The following is a 25,662-nucleotide window of genomic DNA, read 5'->3' on the forward strand; positions in this document are numbered from 1 at the left end:
GAAAGTCTGGAGTGACTAGGGCAGAGGGAGTGAAGGGCCAAGAAGGGATTGATGCCAGGGAGCTATCAAAGGACCAGGTTATGTTCCCAGCTTTAGTAGTTGTGAATTATTCAACTAAAAACTGAATAAATTGGGAAATGAATATTAAGTGTATGTTAAGTCTAGATTCTTAGGGTGGTGAAAGTGAAGTTACTTAGTTGTGTCCGACTCTTTGTGACCCCATGGACTGTAGCCCACCAGGCTCCTCCATCCGTGGGATTCTCGAGGCAAGAGTACTGGAGTGGTTTGTCATTTCTTTCTCCAGGGGATCTTCCCCACCCAGGGATTGAACCCAGGTCTCCCTCATTGTAGGCAGATGCTTTAGCCACCAAGGAAGTCCTCTTAGGGTGGTAAGAGTCCTTAAAAGTTTCTAATTTAATCACCTAGTTCTGGACCCTAAATTCTATCTTTTGTGTAATAACACCTTTACAATTCATTTTGTTCTGACTCCTAAAAAAATCAGCTTATTTTGAGAGGCTTCCATTTCTTAATCTCCATTTGTTTCCCAGGTACAATAGAGAATTTGTCTAATCTGTCTTCATCATGACAAGCTCTTTGTATGTTTGAACATGCTTTTGTATTCATTTCTATTTCCTCACTTTAACCCAGGCTTCTTCACACTAAACAGTTCTTCTATTATAAGATATACTTCTTAGGATTCTTAAATACAATGGAAGTTTATTTCTTGCTCACTTACAATATCAGGTAAATGACTGGAGTGATGGGTGTACCCTCCCCCATGCAGTCATTCCAGACATTCAGACTGGGAGAGCATGCTCATTTTGATCACGTGGCTCTCCAGATTGTTTTCATTCCACCCAGCTGGAAGGATTGGCCCTTTCTTGTGCCTGGTCTGAAAGTGATACACATTTCCTTTCACGTTCCATCGGCTGAACCTCACATAGCCATACCTAACTGCAAGGGAGACCAGGGAATATGACATAGCACTGGGCCCAAAAGGAAGAGAACATGAACTGTGACAACAGCAAGCTCTGCTGCACATCACACATATTTTTAGTTTCTTCAAAATTCTAGTCACTCGCCTGAATGTCTTTCTCTTTATATTCCTTTTGAAAGGCTGTACCCAGAATGAATTAAGTACTCTAGCAGTGTTCTGATTAACAGAGTAAAGGAGACTTGCTATTTAGTAGCCACATTAACCATTTATGTATTGTACTCACTGTCAATTAAAAACATTATTTCAAGGTTTAAAACAAATTAAGTTTATACTCTTCGTAATAAGGGAGACTAGCTGAACTTTATATGGATGGAGGGAGGTTGAACGGAGAAGGAAATGGCAACCAACTCCAGTGCTCTTGCCTGGAGAATCCCAGGGACGGAGGAGCCTGCTGGGCTGCAGTCCATGGGGTCGCTAAGAGTCAGACACGACTGAGTGACTTCATTTTCACTTTTCACTTTCACACATTGGAGAAGGAAATGGCAACCCACTCCAGTGTTCTTACCTGGAGAATCCCAGGGACGGGGGAGCCTGGTGGGCTGCCGTCTATGGCGTCGCAGAGTCGGACACGACTGAAGCGACTTAGCAGCAGCAGGGAGGTTGAAAAGCCATAATCAGTTTAATCTGGCATAACTTTATCAAGAATGTGGAAACTACTTAAAATGTTTCGGCTTTTTTTTTTTTTTTTTTTGCTGTAGTTTCTTCTTTTTTATGATAATATTTCCTAAGTATGTCATTGTAAACTGGGTTGAGTAGCCCAGCATCACCCTGTCCTGAAGGATGAAAAGGGGACTGGACCAGAATTGCTGGTTTCATAAAATGAATAGTCTTTATGGATACAAATAAGCAAGTCTGCTTTGAGCCTTATGTAGTCTCTGTTGTCCTTGGTGAGCTAGTGATATTGTATATGTAGCATTGGACTGTAGTATGTATGAGAAGTACTATGTATTACAATTTGTCCATCTCGAAATTGCAGTCAGAGTACCTGTATGCACCTGTATGTATGTAGACCCTAACAACTCATGAAAAAATGAGAAAGAATGTCAGTAATAGATTAGAAACTAGGGTGAATTGTGAAACACAAGCAGTGAGGATTAGATGGATGTGGGTAACCACATTTCAGAGTATGTGCATCAAAGGGCTGCTTTGAAAAATGGGAGTGATTTCTAGCCCTAGATCAGTGCCTGGAGGGAATTAAGAGAGTCCTTGAACAACTTTGTGGTTTTTGGCTTTCTTTACTTCTGGCCATTCCAGATAGTAGTTGGCAGAGTTTGTCATCAGGTAGATCGGTGAAGGTGGACCACGGACTAGTGTGGCAGGGCAGTAACTTACCTTTAGGCACTGAATGGGAGGAATGGGAAGACCCTGTGTCCAGGAAACAAATTACGGGCACATTCTGTTTCTAATTTAGCCTACCTTCTTTAATAATCACTGAAAATAGAAACTAGAATAAACAGGAAAAGCATCTATGAACAGTCATATTTGAAAGGCAGAGATAATTTATGAATAAGCATTTGAGGAAGGACAGTGTGATAGAAAATTATATCCATGCATCAGCAACAGATTGTTATGGAAAAGAACCATTTTGAAGACATTACAAATGAAGTAGCACCTCCCAAATATAAAACCCTGCAGGGCTAGAAAGACACAGATGAAGAGTGAATTAGCAAGATGAGGGATCATGATATCAAGAATTCTTACATAATACAATAGGACAGAGATTTTAAAAGTGAGGAAAAAATTAAAGGAAATAGAGGAGATGATAGATTCAAGTCTAACATCTATTTAATGGGATTTATGGGCAGAGAAAAGAAATGTAGAAGAAAAAAACAGTCAAATAATACAACATTTCATAGAATTAAAGAACACCATAATCTTCAGATTTAAAAGGTCCCCTGTTCTAACTGATGGATATAGAAAGAACCATATCTAGATAAAATTTTAGAACATCAAAAATACAGAGAAAAGCTAAAAATCTTCCCAGAGAATAAAACATTACTAGAAAGGACTGAAAATCAAATTGCTTCTACATTTTCACTGGTAACACCAGCTACTATGGAGGCAACTGAGCAATATTTTCAAAGTTAAAAGGAAAGTAATTTTGAATCTGTAATTTTCTTCCCAACAAAGTTAGCATTTGAGTGAAAGAGCAAAATATATTTTTGACCATATAGTGCCTAAGAAACTATTACCCACAAACCTCTGACTGAAAGAATTATTAAAAGACAATTTCTTCTCTTGGATTTTTTGTTGTTTTTTTTCTTTCTTTTTTTTTTTTTGCATAAGTGGCATATAAGAAGCAGTGCACAAAGAAAACAGTAAAACTTGTCACAAAATTGTGCTTGTTAACTTTTTTTTGAGGAAGAGGAAAAATATTGCCTCAGGTTTCTCGAACAGAATACTCTTTAAGCCTGATGCAATCAATATGATAGACACTAAATACACAAAAATGTATTTAAGTTACCTTTAAGATCTTGGGTCACTCAGATATCCAAGGAAGGAAGTTGCCAACAAGTAACATTTTTTTAAGTTATGTGAAACTACGTTGACCTTGCTTCTGAACTCAGAATGGCAGGCAAGAAGGACATCGTGAAGGAGAATCAGGAAGTAAAAACACCTTCAGATCTGGTATGTAGATGTTGATTAACTTTACAGTTTGGTAGAAAAAAAAAAAAGCTTAAAGTTATGTCTGTTAAAACTTGTAACAGTGAAAGAACAGAGATACAGCATAGAAATAATACATAAAATATCTTTCCTTTTGTGACTGGCTTATTTCCCTTAGCATAGTGTTTTCAGTGTTCATCTGTTGTAGCCTGTGTTCAAATTTCATTCCTTTTTAGGCTGAATAATATTCCGTTATATGTCTGTACCACATTTTGTTTATCTGCTCATCTGATGATGAACATTTGAGTTGTCTTTACCTCGTGCCTAACTCCTGAATAATCCTGCTATGGTTATTGCTATGCAAGTACCTCTTGAGTCTTTTATTTTTTTTCTTCCATTTTTTTGGATATGTATACTGGGTTACATGGTAATTCTGTGTTTAACTTTTTTGAAGGACCAGCGTACTGTTTTCCACCGTGGCTGCACCCTTTTAATTCCTACTGGCTCAGGAGATCTAATTTCTCCATATTTTTTACCAGTTCTTACTATTTTCCAGCCTTTATTCTTACTGAACAACCACTCATTCTCATATCTCACTTTGGGTTGTGAAAGTGAATTAATTGATCTCAGTTCATTTGAGTCACTCTCGGACTCTTTGCAACCCCATGGACTGCAGCACTCCAGGCCTCACTGTCCATCACCAACTCCCAGAGTTTACTCAACTCATGTCTATTGAGTTGGTGATGCCATCCAACCATCTCATCATCCTCTGTCGTCCCCGTCTCCTTCCACCTTCAACCTTTTCCAGCTTCAGGTTTTTTTCCGGGTCAGTTCTTCACACCAGATGGCCAAAGTATTGGAGTTTCAGCTTCAACATCAGTCCTTCCAATGAATATTCAGGACTGATTTCCTTTAGGATGGACGGGTTTGATCTCCTTGCTGTCCAAGGGACTCTGAAGAGTCTTCTCCAACACCACAATTCAAAAGCATCAATTCTTCAGCACTCAGCTTTCTTTATAGTCCAACTCTCCCATCCATACATGACTACAAAACCCTTTAAGTAAAATATCACCGTATCAGTTACTGTATGAATTATGGTTTGGAGTCTTGAGTTCTAAAGAAGACCCCATGGTTTTAGTTCCTTATCCACTGCATATGTGATGTATACGTAAGTTCAGTATAAGTAAAAGATTTAAGAAATTACTCATTACACAACTTAGATTATCATTACAATAATCTACTGTTGCATTGAATGATTGATACATTGTATGTGTATACAAACATATATATATACACACACACACATATATATATATAATGCATGTGGTTTTTTTTTTTAAGGTACAAGAATTATTTATCCGTGACTATGGAGAAATTTTTAATGTCCAGTTACCTAGTAAAGAAGAACGGACACAGTTTTTTGAAGATTTAATTCTGAAGCAAGCTGCTAAGCCTCCTATATCCAAAAAGAAAGCAGGTTAGTTTCTGTATCAAAGTTAATATATAATCATTTTGAGAAAGTGGAAATGAAATATCAGTTAATGACATTGCCATCTTCTAATAGTCACTCAGTTGTGTCCAACTCTGTGACCCCATGAACTGTAGCCCGCTAAGCTCCTTTGTCCATGGAATTCTGTAGACAAGAATTCTGGAGTGGATAGACATTCCTTTCTGCAGGGAATCTTTCTGACCCAGGAATCAAACCCGGGTCTTCTGCTTTGCAGGAAGATTTTTTACTACCTGAGCCACCAGGGAAGCTTCTAAGGTTGATACCTCTTACCTATATTTCCTTGTATTTCCCATTAAAATAGACTAAAGTTCTTAAAGCATACAAGGCCTTTCATAGTATAATCCTAATCATTGTGGAATTTGGGCTGGAATTCATAGTATAGCCCCAGTCTGTCTTTCCAAGTCCGTCTTTGATACTTTGCTCTCTTCCGTCTTTTTCCTTACAAAGCACTCTGTCTTTAAACCATTCAGTGCATATTTGTGTCTTTTCATAATTTAATTCATGCTTGTTCTCTGTCAGTAATGCGTCTGTCCTCAACCTTGTCTCTGTCTATGGAACTACTTTTCCTTCTAGTATAATTTATGTTTTCCTTCCTTAACATCAGACAGAATTAATTGACTACCTTTATGATGTTCTGTACTTTTTTCATACTACTGATATGACATTGTGGTGATGTTATAATTATCTCTTACTACCTTAATAAATTGCCAACTTACGGGGGCAGCACTCTCATATTCCTTTTTTTATCCTGAGTAATTATTAGTGCGTTTCTGTTTAAACAAACTCAAACTTTTGTCCTATTTGAAACATACCACAATTTTTCATTAGCTAAAAAATTAACTAGTTGAAATGACTTCCTCCCATGCACACAGGGAAATTCAATTTTTTTTATTTTAATATTTTTAAATTTTGGAAGTATGATAACACATTTACAGGAAACTTGGAAAATACAAAACAAGGTTATGAATAGTTACATAGAGTTCCATTATATATACAATTATTTTTTTTTTGAGTAGGTAAATTAAGAGTTTTAATTGGAGTTTCAATATCAAACTCTCAAAAGCTAATAGAATGAATATACAGAGAAGTAGAAGGATATAGTAGACCTGAAAAGCACTGTCAGCATAATGAAGATTTATACAGTTTTCACACAATGATAAGATACAAATTCTGTTCAGGTTCCCATAGACTGTAAACTATGAGACATTGGAACATATGCAGGGACATAAAACAAGGTGCAAAAATTTCATGGTCTAAAGGTATTGAAATCATACAGAGTCTGTTTTCTTAACACTGTGGAATTATGTTAGAGATCAGTATCAAAAGATATTTGAAAATACTTTCAAGTGTGATGTGACATGTACCAAGAGAGATCTTCAACTTAGCCATCAAAAGCCTCAATAAAGTTAGGCTGAAAAAAACACAGAGGGTGATTGCAGAGAAGAAAGCATTTTAATGAGAAATTAGTATTAAAGATACTTTAAACAGAATCACGTGTATTTGGAAATTAAATGTCTACTTTTAAATGATGGGTATATCTAAGAAGCCATAACAAGGAAAATTACAAAATATTTGTAATAGAATAAAGACAAAAAGAGAACTTACCAGAATTTGTTGCATGCAGCTGAAGCTGCTCAATGCAGTTAAATACAATGTGGAGTCTTAAAATAAGATATGAAAACAAATAATGGACACTAGCATGAAATTTTGTGAAATTTGAACAAAATCTGTAGTTAGTAATACTGTATCACATGTTAATTTACTGGTTTTTGTCTTTTTTTTTACAACATAGTATTTCTTTATAGTCTCAGAATTGGATTAGATGTTTCAAGCCTCATTCAGTTTTTTTTTTTAAATCACTAAGATAATTAATTTTCTGGGCTTTTAGCAGTAATACTAGATACTAAACTGCATGGAACTGTATCAAAGTTTTGAGTGAATATAAATTGGAAATCTGGCATTCTGTTCATACTAAGTGAAACAAGTGGAATCAAATTGTCGTAAACTTTTTTCTAGGCAAAAATTCATAAATTCTCTAAAATATATACTATATATGTGTGTATACAAAAGCTTTTCTACTACACTTGATAAAGGCTTGAGAAAGAATGACGTGAAGTGAAGTCGCTCAGTTGTGTCCGACTCTTTGCGACCCCAGGGACTGTAGCCCACCAGGTTCCTCTGTCTATGGGATTCTACAGGCAAGAATACTGGAGTGGGTTGCCATTTCCTTCTCCAGGGGATCTTCCTGACCCAGGGATCGAACCCAGGTCTCCCGCATTGCGAGCAGACACTTTAACCTCTGAGCCACCAGGGAAGCCCTGAGAAGGAATAACAACAACAAAAACAGAGATGGAGAAATTGGAGAACATAACTAAATGAAATGGGAACACTGAATATGAAATAGAAGAAGTAAAATTAGATAAATAAAATCATCACATAGTCCAGTTGTTTTTAAACGTGGCTGCTCATTAGAAGCACATCTATAGCTTCAGAGAAGAATAGCAATAACTGGGCATTTGTATTTTTCAAAAAATTCTAAGGTAATTCTGTTACGCATCTGGATATTAAAAAGTAGTTACAGGTTTTTCTATTAAAGTGGTCAATTTAGTGATACAGAATTCTGTTATTTTCTGTTGACCAATCTTGATACAATAGTATTAAGGGAATAATAGTACATAACCATAATAGTAAAAGATGTTTATCAGTTTTCACAGTCAAGAGCCAGACAAAAAATAAAAGATAATTGCAGTTGCAAGCCATAAAGGATTAACCTAACACTTTAAAATAATTTCATACAATTTAGGGATTAAGTAGAGTGATAAGTGGTAAGTGAAAGTGCATGTATGCACATGTTCTGATCTGCCCAGCCACTCTGTGTCTTTTGGTTGGTGCATTTAATCCATTTACAGTTAAGGTAATCATCAATATGTGTGACCCTGTTACCATTTTCTTAGTTGTTTGGGGTTTATTTTGTGTAGGTCTTCTCCTTCTCTTGTGTTTCCTGCCTAGAAAAGTTCCTTTAGTTTTGTTGTAAAGCTGGTTTGGTGGCGCTGAGTTCTCTTAACTTGTGCATGTCTGGAAAGCATTTGATTTCTCCATCAAATCTGAGTGAGAGTCTTGCTGTGTAGAGTATCCTTGGTTGTAGGTTCTTCCCTTTCATCACTTTAAATATATCACGCCATTCCCTTCTGGCTCGTAGAATTTCTGTTGAGAAATCAGCTGGTAGGCTGTAGGAGTTCCCTTGTATGTTATTTGTCGTTTCTCCCTTGTTGCTTTTAATATTTTATCTTTGTCTTTAATTTTCATCATTTTGATTACTATGTGTCTTGGTGTGTTCCTCCTTGGGTTTATCCTGCCTGGGACTCTCTGCTTCCTGGACTTAGTTGACTATTTCCTTTCCCATGTTAGAGAATTTTTCAGCTGTTATTTCTTCAGATATTTTCTTGGGTCCTTTCTCTCTCTTCTCCTAGGACCTGTATAATGTGAATGTTGGTGTGTTCAGTGCTGTCCCAGAGGTCTCTAAGGCTGCCTTCATTTTTTTTGTTGTTCTTTTTTCTATTCTGTTCTGTGGCAGTGATTTCCATCATCTGTCCTCCATTCTTAGGTCCTCCAGGTCTTAGCCATTCTTTTGTCTCAGTTATTCTGCTGTTGATTCCTTCTGTAGCAGTAGGAATTGTTCTTCTGTTTCTTCTTTAGTTCTTCTAGGTCTTTCTTGCATCTTCTCAATCTTTCTCTCCATTCTTTTTCCGAGATTCTGGATCATCATCATTATACTTATTCTGAATTCTTTTTCTGGAAGGTTGCCAATTTCCACTTTATTTGGATGTTTTTCTGCGGTCTTACCGTGTCCCTTCATCTGGGACAAAACTCTCTGCTTTTTCATCCTGGTTAACTTTCTGTAGTGTGGTTTTGGTTCCAGCTACTGTGGGATTGTGGTTCTTCTTGCTTCTTCTGTCTGCCCTCTGGTGGAGGAGGCTAAGAGGCTTGTATAAGATTCCCGACGGGAGGGAGTGGTGGTGGGGAAAACTGAGTCTTGCTCTGATGGGCAGGACTGTGCTCAGTAAAACTAATCCAATTATCCACTGATGAGTGGTATTGTGCTCCCTCCTTGTTAGTTGTTTGACCTGAGGTGACCTAGCCCTGGGGTCTATGCGCTCTCTGGTAGGGTTAATGGCGACCTTCAGTAGGACTTAGGCCAAGGGGCCCCTTCCAGGACTGCTACTGCCAGGGACCCCAAGCCATGGCCCACCCATACCTCCACAGGAGACACTCTTAACACTAGCAGGTAGGTCTGGTTCAATCTCCTGTGGAGTTACTGCTCCTTTCTCCTGGATCTTGGTATTCACAAGATTTTGTTCATGCCCTCCAAGAGTGGAGTCTGTTTTTCCCAGTCCTGTGAAAGTCTTGTAATCAAATCCCGCTGGCCATCAAAGTCAGATTCCCTTGGGATCCCCCATCCTTTTGCTGGATTCTCAAGTTGGGAGGCCTGACATGAGACTCAGAACCTTCACAACAGTAGGAGAAATTCTTTGGTATTGTTGTTCTCCAGATTGTGGGTTGCCTACCTGGAAGGTACAGGATTTGATTTTATTTGTGTTTGTGCCCCCTCCTACCATCTTGTTTCAACTTCTTTGTGTTTGAACATGTGGTATCTTTTTTTGGTGGTTCCAGAATCATCCTGTCAGTGGTTGTTCAACAGCTAGTTGCGATTTTGGTGCTCTTGCAGGAGGAGATGAGTATACGTCCTTCTACTCTGCCTTCTTGAGGATGACATTTTTAGTAATTAGGATATTCTTGTCCTGGAAATAGGCATTTTCAAGATTTTAATAGCCTCTTAAATGATTTTAAAATGATAGTGACTCAGCAATTCACATTCCCAGTTACAAACTGCCAGTTACTGCTGGAGGAGATGTAGAGGGTGAGATTATGGTAGCACTTAGTATTCCAAATCCCCTGGTTCCTGACAGATAGGAGGAGGATAATTCCTGAAAGCTTGTCTGCTTGGTGTACTGAATTTTGTCACCCTTGATCTGGTGGGAGAGCAGTAACTAACTTCCATTCACGTAAAGTTTTGCAGGCCCTGGAGGTACTCCCTGTGGCACCACCACCTGAGCCAAGACCACTGACAGCAGAAGAACTGAAACGACTAGAAGAGCAAGAGGAAGATACATTTAGAGAACTGAGGATTTTTTTAAGAAATGTTACACATAGGCTTGCTATTGACAAGCGATTCAGAATATTTACTAAACCTGTTGACCCTGATGAGGTATTAATTTAGTCTTTGGATCAGAATGCTTCAGACTTAGAGAATATTTGAATAGTTTTATGTGCGTCCCTCTGTACACTCTGAACTTGCTTTCTTATTTGGAAGCATCAAGTAGTGTTCTCAGCACATAGAGGCTTCAAGAGTTATGTAAGGCGTTTTCCTTTCCTGCAGAGCATAGACAATTAACTTTGCCCAACTCAAATGTTCTAGAAGTAACTTGAGAAGGTCTTAATGCTACGTGACATTCCTGTGACCTTCACAGTAAAGAATGCGGTCCTAAGTTGGCATTGAAGGGTGGGTGGCATTTGGATGAGCAAAGAGGCTTAAGGTGTTACTGGAGATATAGGTGCCCAAGAATGAGAATGAATACAAAACAAAAGCCACCTTAAATACAGAGTTTCACATTAATATATTTTCATTATCTCTTACGTATATATTTTCTCCTGTTTTGCCTGGCAGAAAAACTTGACTCAAATTTTTCAGTGTTCAGTGTTTGTGATTTGGTCATTTGTTTGAATTTTAGGTTCCCGATTATGTCACCGTAATAAAGCAACCAATGGACCTTTCATCTGTAATCAGTAAAATTGATCTCCACAAGTATCTAACTGTGAAAGACTATTTGAGTGATATTGATCTGATCTGTAGTAATGCTTTAGAATACAATCCAGATAGAGATCCTGGAGGTGAGCATCTAGTGGGTTTGGTTTGGCTTGGTTTTTTTAACCTCAGGGAGTGGAATGAGGGCTGCTAACACTTAGTGAAGGGTGATTTCATACTTGGTGCTGTATTAGAAGCATTTTACGTTCACAGTGCCATTCAGTCCTCAACAAGGTCATACTCCCAGGAAATGGCAAGGGTAGAATTTGGGTGCAAGTTTCTTTCACTCCCAAACAATTATATGATACAACCTCTAATGAAACACAAAATTGCCTAACAATTTAGCTTGTTTTTTTTTGTTTGTCAATGTTCTTTCTCAAAATAGGAAAATAAAAACTCTTTGTAATAAGTTTGAAAGGATTTTTTTAGTTAAGACCATTACAGTTTTTATTACAACAAAGTAGTGTTATACTTGCTAACAGACTAAGTCCCCCATTTCCTTTCTCCTAAGGTAAGTGTAAGTAAATGTTAGTTGCTCAGTCATGCCCGATTCTTTGCAACCCCATGGACTGCAGCCCACTAGGCTCCTGTGTCCATGAGGTTTACCAGGCAATGATACTGGAGTGGGTTGCCATTTCCTTCTCCAGGGATCTTCCCAACCCAGGAATCAATCCCAGGTCTCCTGCACTGCAGGCAGATTCTTTACCGCCTGAGCTACAAGGGAAGCCCTATCTCCAAAGGTGGATGCTGTTAAGTTTAAGGCTATCTTTCCAGACCTTTTCTATGCATAGAATGCATCCACAATCTACCTCACCTACGCAGGCTATTAAATAAAATGTATAAAGTAAGAGATTTTTAGGTGATAGATTTGTTTATATGTATAATGATATATTCAAATATCTATATATTTGTTATAAACTTACTGATTTCCAAAAAATACTTTCAGGTTCTTTTTCTTAGTTTCTTTATGAATGCCCTATCCTCAACTGTCTTGGTGGATAATTTTTTTCAATATTTCTGTTTTCTGTGTTGACTCTGTAACACTGGCATTCTGTTTTTAAATTTGTCGTGCTTAAAAATTAGATTGATTTTTATCACTGAGACTTTACCCAACGATTCAAAAGCCCACTGTTCTTCCCTTAGCAGTCTTCTATCCTACCTTCCCTAGGCTCTGTGCCACAGTTCAGAGTTCTGGAGGAAGCAGTGGGCAACAGGCTGCCAAGTTGGGAAAACCCCTTAATTGTAGAAAGAAGGAAGCTTCTCCTGGAGGAAGTGGGCTTATTCTGTTTCCTTGCAGTCATACTGCTGCTGTTTCCCGTTCTGACCATTCTGACAAATGTAAAATTACTTCTGGGCAGTGGTGTTCACACTTGAGGTAGCACCAGCATCTCCTTCAGGACATGCTAAGGTGCAGCTGGCCGGGCCTCACCTCTGCAGGTTTTGATTCTTTAGATTCAGGACTGGAGAATATGCATCCTGACAGGTTCCCACCTGGCGCCAAGGCTGCTGCCCTGAATGAACTTGGCCCGGCCTTTCTTCAGGTCTTGTTAGAAGCCCCTGGCAGCGTCCCTTCTGCTGTAACAGCCCTTCCTCTCTACTGTGAACTGAATGTTGTGTGAATGCTGCAGCAGCCTGCCCTGCGAGGGGCACTGATCAGCTGTTCAAGCAAATTTACCTTCACTTCTGATCTGCCTTTACCTTGAGACGTATTCCCGTTCATGGCGCTTAGACTCAGTTTAGGAGTTTTTCCAGTGCTTCCTGTGTAGTGCTGCTGTTTCATTGTCTTTGTTTAGTTTCTCAAGTCAGTGTCATAACATCCTCTGTATCTCTTCCAAAATTGTTTTACATCCCCAGTTCACTCATGACACTGATAGCCTTCCTTGCTGTTTTTGTGTCATCGTATTGTTGTTTAGTTTTGCTGTTGACTGATTCTTACATTTTCCCTGGTGTCTCAAAGGGGTTTAGTAGGACAGGACAATGAAATTGGGTTTAGTTTGCTGTGTGGAATCAAATGTCCAGAATTAGATGAGCATCAAAACCAGAAATAACACAGTTCCAGTAACTTTTACTATTCATGGTGGAAGTAAAAAACAAATTGTAATGGCTGTAATCTTAGCCCAACATGTAAAATTAATTTTTGTTAAATTATTAAAAGGAAACCAGTTTAAAATTCTTTCTTTATTCTATAGATCGTCTTATTAGGCATAGAGCCTGTGCTTTAAGAGATACTGCTTATGCAATAATTAAAGAAGAACTTGATGAAGACTTTGAGCAGCTTTGTGAAGAAATTCAGGAATCTAGAAAGAAAAGAGGTAGAAAAATGATTTGACATCAGAAAAAGATGCTTTAAATATATTGAGTACTCATAATTCTCCATGTAATTTTTATATCTGAAAATTTTATTTGATATTCTGCATATCTATTTATAAGGTTGTAGCTCTTCCAGATATGCCCCATCTTACTACCATGTAATGCCAAAGCAAAATTCCACTCCTGCTGGTGATAAAAAATCAGATCCAGAGCAGAGTGAAAAGCCAAAGACGCCCAGTGCTCCTGTGGCTTGCAGCACTCCTGGTAAGTGCCCTTGGGTGATTTTTACTTAGGAAACTCTAGCCTTTATTCTTTTCTGATGCTGTTTACTTTTCTCCCTCAGTTTCCTTTGTCCATATTGATGCCACTCATTACATTGATTTCATTTATATTAAGGCAACTTTGCATTCTTTAAATAAATCCATGCTTGCAGTGAGGTACCATTTGCCATCCCAGTTCACCTTTCAGTTTACAGTCTAATTGTGGGTTGACTTGATGTGAAACTGATTTTTGCTTCCTATAATCCTAGTCTATTTCCTGTTCCCTCTTTATTCTTAGGGTATAACTCCACAGAGTACCCACCCAGATTCTGTGGGTTTCCTAAGGCCTCTTCCTTGGCAGGCTCCTACTTCCAGTTTTTGCTTTTAAAACTCTGTGAATATCAGACTGTCCTCAGCTTCTTAGCCTCCCAGCTATTCATCTGTTTTCCCAGATTTGGGTGCCATAATTCCTCAGTGCTTTTAAACAGAATGTTTATAGAGACTATTCATACTAGCCCAACTAATGCCGATCAACAGTAGAATGGAAAAATATGGATTATTATACAGAAGTGAGAATTATTACACTTCAAGTAAATACAACACTATGGATGACGCTCCCAAACATGAGATTGCAGAGTGGTTATACTGTGTCCAGGCAGAATTTTTAATATCTGTGTACCATAGTTTCTTCATCTATAAAATGATGTTGAGGACTGGTAGCACACCTGATCAGGTTAAAGTGGAATTTCAATGAGTCAGCACATAAGAAGGCCTGAGAAGAGTTCCTACTTCATGGTAAGCACTCGATACGTGTAGGCTGTTTTTAGTCTTGCCCTTTCTTCGGTTCATTCCTCATATTACTGCCGAAATTACTTTTGCAATATGTGCATTAAAAAATTCATACCATTGCTTGAGTTTCCTGAGATGGAAGGGAGGTTCAAGAGGATGGGGATATATGTATACCTATGGCTGATTTCATGTTTGACAGAAAACAACAAAATTCTGTAAAGCAATTATCCTTCAATTAAAAAATAAATTAATTAAAGAAAAAAAACTCATGCCTTTGCTCTCCTTAAAATTACTGAACTTTTTAAAAAAATTATTCAGGATAAAATCCAGATTCCTTAGAATGACAGGTCATTGCCCACTTTCTGCCTTCTCACAGTACTACTTTTGTTAATCTATTCCAGCCATACCATACTGTGGTGATATCTCAGATTTTCCTCTTAATATCTCAGGAGGTATTTTTTCCTCCACTTAACTTAGACTTTAAAAAGTTGTTGAGTGTTCTCTTACTCTCTTTCTTAAATTCTTTGAAGCTCAGTTGAAGAGAAAAATCCGCAAAAAATCAAAGTGGTACTTGGGCACCATAACAAAACGAAGGAAGATCTCACAAGCAAAAGATGACAGCCAAAATGTCACAGGTGACAGAATTGAGAGTGATACAGAGGAATATCAAGATACAAGTGTAGACCACAATGAGACTGGAAACACAGGGGAATCTTCAATGGAAGAAAATGAAAAGCAGCAAAATGCCTCTGAAAGCAAAATAGAATTGGGAAATAAGAATTCATGTACTTGTATTGAGAATGAACCTGAAGAATCTGGAAAGACTACAGCATGTACAGAATTGAGGAAAGATAAGATTGCTTGTAATGGAGATGCTTCTAGCTCTCGGATAGTAGACATTTCTGATGAAAATGAAGCAAAAGGTAAGTCTCAGTGAGGCAACTTACTAATTTTAAAAGATGTTTCATTCAAGGTTCTTTAACAGTTAATTGCATCTCAGTTTACTCTTTTTCCTTGTCTTTCAGAGTACAAGAGTTAATTAGGGAAGGTGGCATTATTTTATTAAATAATAATAAGATTAAATTATTAGTATTAAATAGTAATAAGATATCATTATTTTATTAAATAACAGTAAATGACTGTGGTTAAAAGCACACTATAGTGGGACTTCCCTGATGGTCCAGTGGCTGAAACTGTGTTCCCAACACAGGCAACCCCGGTTTGATCCCAGGACAGGAAACTGATCCCATATGCCACAACTGAAAGATCCCACATGCCATAACTAAGACCTGGCGCAGCCAAATAACTAAAACATTTTTTTAAAAAGCACAAGATAGCATCAAACAGACCTGGATATGAGCCTCTAGTCCACTGCGTAGTAGCTTGTGACCTTGGTTAAGATTCTTGCCCCATCAACCTCAGTTTTCTCATTTGTGAGATTGGGGGTAGATAGTGCTGGGTAATAAGATATTCTGAAGATTGAATAAAGTAATCCATCTAAAGCATGTAGCAAAGTGCTTGGCTATACAATTTTTAAAACCTGGCAGGATACCCTCTCATTTTAAGCAGGATAAGCAGTTTCCTGTGATTTCTTGCTGAGTGATGTGAAACAACTGTTACTCACCCCCATCATTCCTCTATCCCTATTGTAGGTGAAATCCCAGATCATTTATACTGTATTTATTCTAATGGTCCTACTCCCAAAGATTTTCATTTAGAATTGTCTTCTGTCGACATCTTCTTGAACCTTTGGCCTTAGATTTGTTTGGTTTTTGGAAAAGCCAAACATTTAGTCTTACAAAGCAAAAAGAAGGGTAACAAGGTCAAAAATTTGTTTTGGTCAAAAACAAGTATTGACTAAGTTAATGAGACTGGTTTCCTTCAGTGGCTTATATGCTGGAGGTTAATCTTTTTCGAGGACTTCCTTGAAATGAGTTCTAGTGTATTTGAGTAATCTTAGAATGGTTTAGGATATATCCTTTTGAGTGTGAATATTTAAAATGTTAATCCTCTGACTGTAAAATTTTGTATGTTCTATTTAGGTTCAGCATTTATTTTTCATTTATCATTATCTTTTCTAAAAGAACACTATTTAGTGAGACCAGGCACCACTTGTCAGGAGATTTGGGTTCTTGTCCTGGCTCTTAGAACAGTTAGGTATGTTGACCTTAGAAAAACCTCTTCACCTTTCTTTGGCCTTGTTTTTTGGCCTCTTAGTTAAGTAGATTGTTCTAGATCAGGGATGAAGGGCCAGATAGTCACAGCTACTCAATCCTGCTGGAAAAGCCATATTGACACACTTACTGTGAAGTGGGTGTGGTGGTGTTCTGATAAAACTTGAATTGTGGCGGTAGGCCAGGTTAGCTTATGTGTAGTAGTCCGTCCTGAAGCCCCTTCCAGCTCTTAAATATCCTTCATTTTTTTTTTTTTTTTAACGTGCTACACAGCATGTAGGAATCTTAGTTCAATCCCAGTGACTAGGGACTGAACCTCTGCCCCCTGCAGGGGAAGCTCAGAGTCCTAAGCATTGGCTTACATACATGCATGCTCAGTCTTTGTGACCCTATGGACTATAGCCTGCTAGGCTCCTCTGTCCATGGGTTTCTCCAGGCAAGAATATTGGAGTAAGTTGAATTTCCTTCTCCACCTTACCACTGGACTGCCAGGCAATTCCCGGTCCTTCATTTTTGAGTGTGTAAATGGTAGCATCTTAATCTTACAGTAGAGTTAATAAATGAGAACAGGGATTTGTGTTTAAGTAAATATACCCTGCTACTTAATCAGCCTAATGTTTATTTTAGGCATTATAAAATGTCTGTGAAACAAACAAATAGTTATTTTTTCATTCTAGAAATGTGTGTTCTGCGAATGACTCGAGCTAGACGTTCCCAAGTGGAGCAACAGCAGCTCATCAGTGTTGAAAAGGCTTTGGCAATTCTTTCTCAGCCTGCACCCTCACTTGCTGTGGACCATGAGCGACTGAAAGTATGTGAATTAAAGTCACAGTGCTTCCATTGTTGAATTAGAAACAGCTCACCAAAAGCGGGATTGTAATAGTACATTATTTCAATTTGGCTTGCAATAAATATATTTTATAGAAAGATAAACTTGGTATAGCTTGACGTTATCAATGAAACTTGGTAACTTTCATTAAGGCAGTGATTGAAGATGACTAGTGTATTAGCATTACTGTTTTCAACATATCAATACTTGTCTGTACCACTTATCCCATACATCGTTTGTATGACCATACCTATGACCAATTTAGTTGGTTTTTACTTAACCATGATTGCATGTTTTTGTTGACTACAAGGCAATGGAATATCATGATGATAGGACCAGACTTGAGGAATCACAGAAATTCAGTAGGTCCGTTTCAGTCATGAGAAAAAACCCGGATCAGATGGAAAACCTTTTTTGAAGAAAAGAGCCCTGAAGTGGTGCAGTAGTTCATCATTTATGTCCTGTCTCTTTTTGTTTCACATAACAATTAATTCTAGCATATATTAATCATAGTGACATAAAATATTGTACAAAAGTGCCTTTTTTCTTGTTAGTCTAGTTTGAGATTATTTTTTAACTTGTCTGAAGAGATTGATGGCTGTAATTGAAATTGGCAACCTCCTCAGCTGTAGTTTTAGGATGAGAGGCCAGAGTCATAGAATGTTGATAAAGGTACTTTGCAGTTGCATGTCAGAATCACTGTTAGAGACTGCAGTGTCTTATCAGATGACTTGATCTGCCTTCTCTGTAGCTTATATGCTAAAAAATGTCCCTAAATCTTCAAAATTAAATGTCTCTGGGAATTTCTCTCATATATGTAAACACTTATATTTTCTTTTAGAATCTTTTGAAGATTGTTGTTAAAAAAAGTCAAGAATACAATATTTTTCAGTTGGAAAATTTATATGCTGTAATCAGCCAGTGTATTTATCAGCATCGCAGGGATTATGACAAAACAGCACTTATTCAGGTAAACTCATCTATATGAGAAATTAACTGATTATAAAAATTTCTAAATGCCATTTTTTAATGTGTGGGATCATGAATTATTTCTAGGTACAACCATGTTTTGTACTTTTAAAAATCTAGCACCTAAATTAGCTTGTGTTTCTTTAATAAGGAGTGGAACACTGTAGTATCTATAAACTATGAAAAATCTGTTTTGTGTGTGTATGAATGAAGATATATAGCTCATTTTTAAGATAGACTGAAGTTAGGCCTATTTGTCTTTATTTAATATGCTTTATAGTGGATGTGTGTGCTTAGTCACTCAGTCGTGTCCGACTCTTGGTGACCCCATGGACTGTAGCCTGCCAGGCTCCTCATCCATGAGATTCTCCAGGCAAGAATGCTGGAGTGGGTTGCCATGCTCTCCTCCAGGGGATCTTCCCAGCCCAGGGATCGAACCCAGGTCTCCCGCTCTGCTAGGTGGATTCTTTACCGTCTGAGCTACTATAGTAGATATTTGAGTACTGATGTTTAAAAAATAGATATTGACTGATACCTATATAGTATTTCATATATATATATACACACATGTAACTCATAACTCGTACCTACTATATACCTACTAGTATGTAATATATGTAGTATTTAGTATATCTAGTAAAGTATACTGTGATATCTATATAGCATAAATATATGTAACAGTAGTACTATAAACTGTTAATATCTGTAAGTACACCAGTGCCTTGGTTAATAACTATATAATTTAATGTAAGATGGAAGCATCTCAGACTTTAATTCAAAAGGGATTTAAATAATGAAGTCCCATCAGTGTTAACAGTCTATGTGATAGCCATAAATACTGAGCAAAATTTGTTTCTCTCTCAGTTAATATACATGGGTAATGATGTCCTTAAGGTTGTTCGCTTCGAAAGAAAACCAGCAGTGGAGTGATGTTCTTTAGTGTTTTCTGCATTGAAACTTACTGTTTTTCCCTCCTATCCTTTATCTAGAAAATGGAGCAAGAAGTAGAAAACTTCAGTTGTTCCAGATCATGATGTCATGGTACCAAGTATTTTTTATTTTTTCAAGATGAAATCCTGAATCTCTAAGGAAAGGAGTAAAATAGTAATTAAAAATATTTAAACTTTTCTAGTATTTATATACATGTGTAAGATAAATTACAGAGATAACTGATAAATTTTTGATTGAACAAGTCATTGTAGTAATACTATTGCTATTATTATCAGTAAAGTGTGGCCAACTCCTAATAAAGTTTATTTTGATAATTAATGTTTATGGAAATTTAGGAGTAATTAGTGACACTGATAGTTTTTATTTTAAGCACTTTTAATTTTATCCTTCCTAAAAATAGTTTATTGTGTCAGACTAGATAGAAACTAGTTAACCACTGTGTCTTTGCCATCGTTTCTGCCTTTAGCATCCTCTGCAGATTCACTTAAAAGCTCATGCTTGAGTCATGATTTGCAGGAGGTCCCCTGAATAACTTCTAGGTGAACCACAGTTCTGTACTTGACTATCAAAATTAATGCTTTTTAGATAAACATTTTTTATCATTTAATTTGGATTAATAAAAAATTTTAAATTTTTTGTTTTACTTTTATGGTTATACATACAACAAATGTATTAACGACTACTTTGTTAAATATCTTTTTAACAATGCAAAATTTTTATATATGAAAGCTATTTATATCCTTAGGTTGTATTCTATAGATGCCTTTTGTATACAATTATATGTGTAAATATTATGAATTTTGTATTAATGATACCAAAAATGCATTTCTTAAAGCAATAAAAGCATTCACCATCATGCGTTTCTCCCCCTCCCCCATTTTCTTTTTCTTTGAGACATTCTAGTATTACTTTGCAAAACTTCTTTTGAGGGTAATAGGGGATAATGATCTTGTGAGAGATTCTGGATTCTAATACAGTTTCTGAGCTAAACTGCTTTTTGTTGTTGTTTTATCTGGATATTTTATTTAAAGCCTTCTAAAACTCAGTATTTCAGATACCTTAATTAGTAGATACTGTCTATTGTAATGCATAATGGAATACTAGTCACTGAAAATATTTAAGTGTATGTATATTCCTGGATTCTCACACACACACACACGTCTTCATTTTTAGTGAAATTTATTGTAACTTATTCTAGATTCATCTTTTGTAACTAGGATTTTATTTTGTATGTATAGCTTCTGTAATAAATTGTAAAGGTAAAAATTGCTTCTCAGTTCTATTTCTTAATTATTTTATAATATCCTAAAAATAATTCAGTGCGAAACAAGTGCAAAAATCTGTTTTATTACTGTGCATAATTTAAAATGCTGTTGACACTGGAATGTATATATTCTTTAGTTACAAAGACTAATCTGCTCCTGTCCTTTGCATGACATACTGTGTATACACTTGGACAATAATATATCTACATTGCTATGTAGGCTTTCAAAACGATGCTGAAATTGCAAACCTAGAATGTCTTTCTCTCTCTTTTTTTTTTTTTTTTTTGCTTAAAAGTATAATCAGGCTATTATATATATAAATTTTTATATTATATATATATATTTATATATAATTTTATATTATATAATATATTTTGTTTTATGATATATAAAATATATATTTTATATTATATTTTATAATATATTATAAATATTATGTTTATGTATTATATTTTATATATTATATGTAAATTTATATGTATTTTATAGATTTATATACAATCAGGCTATTATATATAAATATATATATACACTTATATATAAAAGTATAATCAGTAATTTGGACAGGAAAAAGAAACAGAAGACATCCAAATTTAAAAGGAAGAAGTAAAACTATATTCACAGGTTATCTTACATATGGAAAACCCTAAAGTATCCACAAAATATTGGTTAGAGCTAATAAGTTTGGCAAAGTTGCAGGATAGAAGATCAACATAGAAATCTGTTGTATTTCTGTATACTAGCAACAAATGATGCAAAAAGGGAAACTAAGAAATAAATTCCATTTACAATAGCGTCTAAGTCAGTAAGACAGGAATAAATTTAACCAAGGAGGTGCAAACTTGTACACTGGTAACTACAAAATGTTGCTGAAAGAAATTAAATAAGACCTAAGTAAATGGAAAGAGATCCTGTACTCCTGTATTGGAAGACTTAATGTTAAAATGATGGTATTTCCCAAAACAGTCTGCAGATTCCATGCAATACCTTTCAAAATCCCAATGGCCTTTTTGCAGAAATGGGAAAGTCAATCCAAAATTCATAATGAAACTGCAGGGGACCCTGAACAGCCAAAACAATCTTGAAAAAAGAAGAGGAAGTTGGAAGACTGGTACTTTTTTATTCTAAACTTTACAGGAAGTTACATTAATAAGACAGTGTGGTATTGGCATAAAGGATCGACATACAGATCAACGGAGTAGAGTTGAGAGTTCAGAGAGAAGCGTATATCTGTGGTCAGTTGATTCTAACAGTGGCGCACCAGACCATTCAATGGGAAGAAAATAGTGTCTTCAACCGACGGTGCTGGGAAAGCAGTATTCACATGCCAAGGGATGAGGTTGGACATCTACCCCACACCATGTATAAAACACAAAATGGATAGAAGACCTAAATTAAGAGCTAGAACTGTAAAATTCTTAGGATGAAAACATGACCTCAAATTTGATGATGATTTCTTAAATGTGGCTCAAAAAATACTCTAGCAACTGAAGGAAAATCGAATTCATCAAAATTAAAAATGTTCATGGTTCTACATATAGTATCTATGTTACAATTATTACATAATTATGTAATTTAATATAATACTGTCTTAAAACTCAACAAGAAAAAGACCATCCAGTAATGGCTGTTTATTATGACTTAACAGTTTTGAGGCGTACTGGTCAGATATTTTGGAAGATCCCCCTCTTTGGGATCTTGGGGCTGTGAGGTGACCTTAATGATGGGAAGATTCAGGGACAATAATGTTTTTAATGCTTAGGGTCTTCTCTAGGACTTGTTGCTTGTTGCTTATAGGAAGTAAAAGCTGAAAAAGGAAGGAACCACTGAGTCCTTGAACACACAGGTGGCGTGGCCAAATGGACTTAAAATTTTTTCTTAGATGATCTAGAGAAATGACCGGCTAGAGACAGAAGAGTCAAAAGAACAACCTAGGAGGCATTTTTGTAAAGACTTAGTATGACCTTGCTTAGTAATACAGTGCATATTAAATAAGATAATTCCATTGTGGCTTCCCCGGTGGCGCTAGTGGTAAAGAACCTGCCAGCCAATGCAGGAGACATTAAGAGATGCAGGTTCAATCCCTAGGTTGGGGAGATCCTCTGGAGGAGGAATGCAGCAAGAGCTCCTGACTGGTTCGTTTTCTGCTCTTTGCCCTCTGCCATCCATTCTCCACTCAGTAGCCAAAATATTCTTTGAAGGAACTCAGGTGTGATAGCACCATTTTCTCATACTCACTGTTTCCCATTACAGATCCTTGTTAGGGCTCCCACATATCTCTCAGCTTCCTCTCCCTACTCTTCTGGTTCATGACACTCTAGCCACACTTAGACTTGTTTTCAGTTCTTTTTTTCTACCTCTGGACTTTTTCATGTTATTGTTCCTTGTCTAGAATGCCCTTCCTCTCCCCAGTGCCTATCGAACTCCTGCTCCTATCCTTTATTTTCAGCATAAAAGTAACGAATTAAGAGAAGTTACTCCCTCTCAATCTAAATCCAGTTCCTTACATTCATCTCATTTAATCCCTAATAGTCTTACATGACACTGAGCATAATATTTTACTATGTATTCTCTAATGTTTATTTAATATTTACCTCACCACGAGATCTTAGGCTTTTTAAAGTTAGGAGCTAAGTTTGTTTCATTTTTATCATTATAGATCTAGCACTTACACAATAGGTTCATAGTTGACACTAAATAAATATCACTTGACTTAATGATTACATAGTGGATGAAGGGAGCAGAGCAGAGTAAGGAGCAGGACAGGAAGAGATGAAGTTATTAGAAATAGAGACCTCTGGGGGTTATTGTGAGTGAAAGCCTGTAGTTCAGAAAAGCAGAGTGGAATCTAGCTAATAGCATCTAATTTAAAAAAAATACAAAGTCATAGTTTTAGAAGCTGCTTCTGTTAGATTTATCCCATTTCAAGGTTATAAAAAGAACAGTGTTTTACAGCAGTTTGCTAATAGTTGTCCACATATTGGGCATCCTCATGAAACTGAAACCCATCCAGTTAATGATTGTACAGTCTTAGCTTTGCATAGTCAGAAAAAGAAATTGAGGCTGAGATTAGCTAATTTACTCAGCTTCACAGATAAGTGGCAGAAGCAGGACTCTACTAGGTCTCTGTGATTGAAATCCATGTTCTTAATCACCTCCCCTGAGCACACTGTAGGTGCCCTCCTTGTAGGCTCTTGGCATTCAACATTCTGGTTTGTGCCATTGTTGGCAGTCTGCAAATACCTGTAGCCCCACCTGAGGATGTTCTCATGATCCTTGCTGGATGTGGACTGAAAACAATAGGACATTAACATCCCTGGGAATAGCTGCCAACCAGACAAAGGCAGGGGCTTCCCTGGTGGTTCAGATGGTAGAGTCTGCCGGCAATACAGGAGACCGGGGTTCAATCCCTGGGTCTGGAAGATCCCCTGGAGAAGGAAATGGCAACCCACTCCAGTATTCTTGCCTGGAAAAGTCCATGGACAGAGGAGCCTGACAGACTACAGTCCATGGCGGTCGCAAAGAGTGCACTGAGCAACTAACATTTTCAGACAAAGATAGGCAGGAGTCAATGAACAATACCCCAGCACCCTCACGTATGGGACAACTCTGAGGTGTGTTCTACCATCTAGGTTCTCCATGAGGGTTGAGCCCTAGGTCTCAGAGCAGTAACGGGCTTGAAACTGACTATGAACTCCCTTTCTTTCTCTGTTTCACTTTGCTACCTTGCCTGTACTTCTTGGCAGTACCTCCCAAATAATCACTTCCTCACATCCTTTATTCCATGTCTGCTTTAGGAAGAACACAACCTAAGACACTTGCTCCCTTTACAAAATAAAAGTAGAAAAATGCGAAATGCCCCAACAATAGTTATAAAATTTTTTTAGTTTTCCCAACAATTATCAAACTCACAAGCCAACATTAATTTCCTCAATATTTTTGTGAAAGCCTAACCATTTCCTTTTCAGTTTCTTTCCCATTTTAAAGATTGTCTTAATTATCTTGCAGCAATGTTAAATTATGTTTTTACTCTGTTTTTAAGAGAAAAAATCTGGAAGCTTTGTGTTTAGGCTATGTAATTTTAGTATGCAAAGGTTGGAATTGAAATCACTATATTTGAGCAGTCAGCCCTGCCAACATCCGAGCTCTGGCTGGGAGTCAGAGAATAGCACTTAACATGCAGTGAGAGGGCTCTTGGAATACTACTACCTTCAGAGCACACGCCAAATCAAAATGATTTAAACATCCAAAAGATACGGGACTAAAACATTTAATGGATCAAAGAGTGCCAAACATGGGTACCCTGGACATGCAGACATTGTGAGCTACAAGCATTGGTTTAAAGGCCTATTGTGAAACTTCAGCTGGCTTAAAGATTGACTTGAGGAGAAGGGGAGGGGGTGTGCTCATTGCAATAGATAATGTATTCATGAAATAATTTGGAAACTGATTACGTGTGATGAATCCTAATTATAGCTATTTACTGTGGTGAATATTTAGGAAAATCAAGGTCTCAAAAAAGACTCTAGTTCCTGCTTTAGTTATTTAGGAAGAAAAATAAGTTACCCCAGTCTTATATACTGTAATTATTTCTTTCATTCAGTTTACGTATTTTATATTTAGGACCACAGCATATGTCTCTTTTCTGTTTCTTCCTTAAATTTTTCTTAAGAGTCCTTGCCCACCCCACCAAGGAGAAAATGTAAATTACCACCATCACTCAGATGAATTCCTTAGTTTCTTCTGAACCTTCACCTCACAGCTGTTGCATGAAATACAATCACTAGAGTATTAGCTAAATGAAAATGTCTATCTAAAATGACAGTTTTCTAATATTCTTATAACAAATAACTTTGCAGGAGAATAAACAGATAATTAAACACATTTTTTTTTCCATCTGAAAATAGCTCATCTGGAATTACACCAGATGCTAATAGTGGTTAGGAAGGCAGAAACATGAATGAATTCTTACCTCTATTTTTTTTAAGTTTCTGTAAAATGATTATATTTCTTTGGCAGCAAAAATATTTATAAAAATGTAAAAGTTGCTTTTAAGCTATAATTCTTATTCTAGTTGTGAAAGTTAATATCTAATGAAAGGCAAGAAAGATCAGAAAACAAAACCTATGTGTCTTAATCTG

At 36.8% G+C, this 25,662-nt stretch overlaps 1 protein-coding gene across 2 annotated transcripts in view; it reads left to right on the forward strand.

Annotated features, from left to right (window-relative positions):
• The window catches only part of ATAD2 (ATPase family AAA domain containing 2), a 65,405-nt gene extending 45,274 nt beyond the window's left edge, over positions 1-20,131 (forward strand). Inside the window, exons 20-28 of one of the 2 annotated variants that reach the window (XM_061123258.1) lie at positions 4,943-5,078; positions 10,181-10,377; positions 10,901-11,060; positions 13,164-13,286; positions 13,405-13,548; positions 14,864-15,256; positions 17,185-17,318; positions 18,178-18,306; positions 19,295-20,131. In XM_061123258.1, coding sequence (XP_060979241.1) covers positions 4,943-5,078; positions 10,181-10,377; positions 10,901-11,060; positions 13,164-13,286; positions 13,405-13,548; positions 14,864-15,256; positions 17,185-17,318; positions 18,178-18,306; positions 19,295-19,339 — 1,461 coding nt within the window. In that variant the 3' untranslated portion in view covers positions 19,340-20,131. The remainder of the gene's footprint in view (positions 1-4,942; positions 5,079-10,180; positions 10,378-10,900; positions 11,061-13,163; positions 13,287-13,404; positions 13,549-14,863; positions 15,257-17,184; positions 17,319-18,177; positions 18,307-19,294) is intronic. The other variant, XM_061123259.1, reaches the window with a different exon arrangement.
• The last annotated feature ends 5,531 nt before the right edge of the window (positions 20,132-25,662 follow it).

The sequence above is a fragment of the Dama dama genome, chromosome 21 (genome assembly GCF_033118175.1).
Source record: "Dama dama isolate Ldn47 chromosome 21, ASM3311817v1, whole genome shotgun sequence".
Classification (NCBI taxonomy): domain Eukaryota; kingdom Metazoa; phylum Chordata; class Mammalia; order Artiodactyla; family Cervidae; genus Dama; species Dama dama.